Consider the following 3487-nt stretch of genomic DNA (forward strand, 5'->3'; position numbering starts at 1 on the left):
TCCATCAGATATCTCTCCATTAGATATCTCTCCATCAGATATCTCTCCATCAGATATCTCTCCATTAGATATCTCTCCATCAGTTATCTCTCCATCAGATATCTCTCCATCAGATATCTCTCCATCAGTTATCTCTCCATCAGTTATCTCTCCATCAGTTATCTCTCCATCAGATATCTCTCCATCAGTTATCTCTCCATCAGTTATCTCTCCATCAGATATCTATCCATCAGATATCTCTTCATCCTGTTACTCTTTAAGCTCAAAGAATAACTATAGCTATAGGCCTATATTTTAACCCTTTGTTTTTATGGCCAACTTCTGTTCTCAGCAACAGCCTATTGAAATCATTCTGACTTTGATGCCATGTGTCCGTATTCGATTCACATTTTATTCCTGTTGTATTTTTTTCCCACAGATCCCAAAGAGGACAGTAGATGCTCAGATGACCGTTGCTGCTCCCACTCAGCCTGCGACCGAGACTCTGTCTCTCCCGCGGTGTCAGAAGAACCCACTGAAGGCAGCGACAAAACGGGACGGAAAACGGCGGCAACCAGCCTGACCGACGACAACGACGAGACGCAGAACGCCTTTGACGATCAGTCGGACCCGGAAGCCCCTCTGGACCTGAGCTCTGTCCGGAAGAAGAAAACCAGAACCGTTTTTAGTCGGAGTCAGGTGTTTCAGTTGGAGTCGACGTTCGATATGAAACGGTACCTCAGCAGTTCTGAACGGGCAGGTATCGCGGCCTCCCTCCAGTTAACGGAAACGCAGGTGAAAATCTGGTTCCAGAATCGACGGAACAAATGGAAGAGACAGTTGGCCGCGGATCTAGAGGCCGTAAACGTTTCCCACTCGTCCCAACGGATAGTCAGAGTTCCGATTCTATATCACGAAAACTCCACGCCCTCGACGTTTGGTTTCGACATCAACGTGTCCCAGGTCTCCTCACCTTTGATGAGTTTCTCAAACCCTGTGAACTATCCCTTCTCCTCATTCGCTCACTCCATGAGTTTACTACGCTCGCAAATGACCGGGTTGGTGTAAACACCATTATCGAGCTTTCGTTTTGTTTTTCTTCACGTCATGTCATTATTTATTCAATTATTGAAAATAGAGAATCGTGCAATAACAATAACTGCAATGGCCGCAGAAAACTATACAAGGAAAACAGTTTGAAGAAATGACCTTTGGGCTTACAATTGATCGCGGTGTTTTTAAATGTTGTAATTGTATTAAACTTTACACATCTACTTTTATTATATTATCGCCACACTAGATAATGATAGTGTTGTGCCGGCCCACATTGTTATGTTTTTTAATACACACTTATTTGTGCAAAGACTTTTATATTCAAAGCCAGTTTCTAACGTCACTTTTTTTCCCCACAATATAGCTCTCTAAATAAACGAATCACAAGAGATGAGTGACGGTGTGTGTGTGTGTGTGTGTGTGTGTGTGTGTGTGTGTGTGTGTGTGTGTGTGTGTGTGTGTGTGTGTGTGTGTGTGTGTGTGTGTGTGTGTGTGTGTGTGTGTGTAGTTGAACCTACATGACTGTGATATTAGGTTGCTTCTTGGGGAAAAAGTGTCCGTCTGGATTTTAATGATTTGTAGCCTACAGTTGATCAATCCATGTGAAATTGTAAGTAGTAATTTGATTGTAATTTGATCGGAATTTACCCAATCTTTTGGCTCCTACCTGACTATAGACTACAAATATAGACTACCACATCTTATTTCGCCATTTTTACTTCCGTCGAATAGACGCCAAGGAGGACAGAATAGATAGTATGCAGCTAACTACACAAGTCCTCCTCCGCAGCGCTGGTTCTGACACATATCAGCGGAAAAGCCTTCACTTAATACACGTTCATTTTACAAGTTACAACATGAGGTGTGTAGCCTAAAACTCTAGGGGAGCGGAGAACAAAACCAAAATGCCTATTCGAAAAGATATATATAAATATATATATTTATTTAAAAAAAGAAGCTCGCGACCCGTTTCCATTTTTTACCCCTGGGGGGAAAAAACATTTGACTTCATTGAATTATTTTACATTTTAAACATGGCCTTGCCCGGCATGCAGGCCTAACATGCTCTCTGCCCTACAACTGAACTGCCCTCCTCACTTTGTGGGGAGAAAAAACACCCGTCTCTTCATTAGAGGAAATATGGTTTGATGTCATCATTCATATTTATAAACACACGGGGTCATCGAAAGGACAAATGAATTATAGGCACTATTATATAATATGACATCACGCTACTACAACTCCAGGCCTGAGCTGGCTGGCAGCTGCCAAGTTGTGAATGTGGGCCTCAGTAGACTAGACTACTGTATAAGAAACTGTTGAACAATATATAGTTGGTTTATAGACCTATATGGTAGGCCTCATATTTCTATATGGCCCGTAGTAGGCTAGTATGGCCAGGTCGCAGTTGGAAAGGAGAACTTGTTCTCAACTGGACTACCTGGTTAAATAAAGGTTAAATATAACAATTATATTTTATTTATTTACAAAACAGGTAGACGTTTTATTCAGAGGATTCACGGACTCACTAAAGTAGCCTTTCTTATAATCCGAACTAATAGGCTTTATGTGTGTAATGTGGAGATTATAGCATTACTGTCAACAACGCTTTTACTTTGTTGTCATAAATATGTATTAATTATGATTAAACATTCAGGAGCCTCTGCCTGTATGTGGGAGACGCCATTCCTTCGGGAGAAGGATACATGAGATAACTTCCGAGGACAACACATATTTAGGAGTGAAACAACACAATGCTAACGATATTCATCACAACCAAATCCCATCGAAGACGATAGACGTTTTGCGTTTGGGAGAATGTATGGCCGCGGGGTTTCCCGGATAAAACAACGTACACTAATTCAAATTCCTTCTGCTATGGTTTATCTGTAAAATGGACAAAATATATCGTCACGATTATCATCTCAACAAACAATACAATAGAAGGTTATAGGCCTAGACTTTATTATGGACATTAAACAGTCTTCAATATGCTCAATATCATATGGATAAAAGTAGCCTACCCTAAACACAGTCTAGGTCTATATAAATAAGTGGTCGCAGCGGTCTAAGGCACTGCATCTCAGTGCTAGAGGCGTCACCACAGACACCCTGGTTCGAATCCAGGCTGTATCACAACCGGCCGTGATTCGGAGTCCCGCAAGGCGGCGAACAATTGTCCCAGCGTCGTCCGGGTTTGGCCGGTGCAGGCTGTCATTGTAAATAATGATTTACATGCCCAGTTAAAAAGGCCCATGTTCTGCACAATAGAGTTGAGTCTTTCTGACATAATAGTGATTATAGGCCTATACCTCATAGCCTTGTGCAAAACACGGTGGTGTAAAAATACTTTAAAGTATTACTTAAGTAGTTGTTTTTAGGGGGTTTCTGTACTTTACTTTACTATTTATATTGGTGACTACTTTTACTTTTACTTCACTACATTCATAATGAA

General features: G+C 41.3%; 1 protein-coding gene across 1 annotated transcript in view; it reads left to right on the plus strand.

Annotated features, from left to right (window-relative positions):
* The window catches only part of LOC106610561 (homeobox protein HMX3), a 7837-nt gene extending 6411 nt beyond the window's left edge, over positions 1-1426 (plus strand). Inside the window, exon 2 of the mRNA XM_014209947.3 lies at positions 419-1426. Coding sequence (XP_014065422.1) covers positions 419-1047 — 629 coding nt within the window. The 3' untranslated portion in view covers positions 1048-1426. The remainder of the gene's footprint in view (positions 1-418) is intronic.
* Positions 1427-3487: the final 2061 nt, after the last annotated feature.

This window comes from Salmo salar, chromosome 08 (assembly GCF_965601325.2).
Source record: "Salmo salar chromosome 08, fSalSal1, whole genome shotgun sequence".
Taxonomy (NCBI): Eukaryota; Metazoa; Chordata; class Actinopteri; order Salmoniformes; family Salmonidae; genus Salmo; species Salmo salar.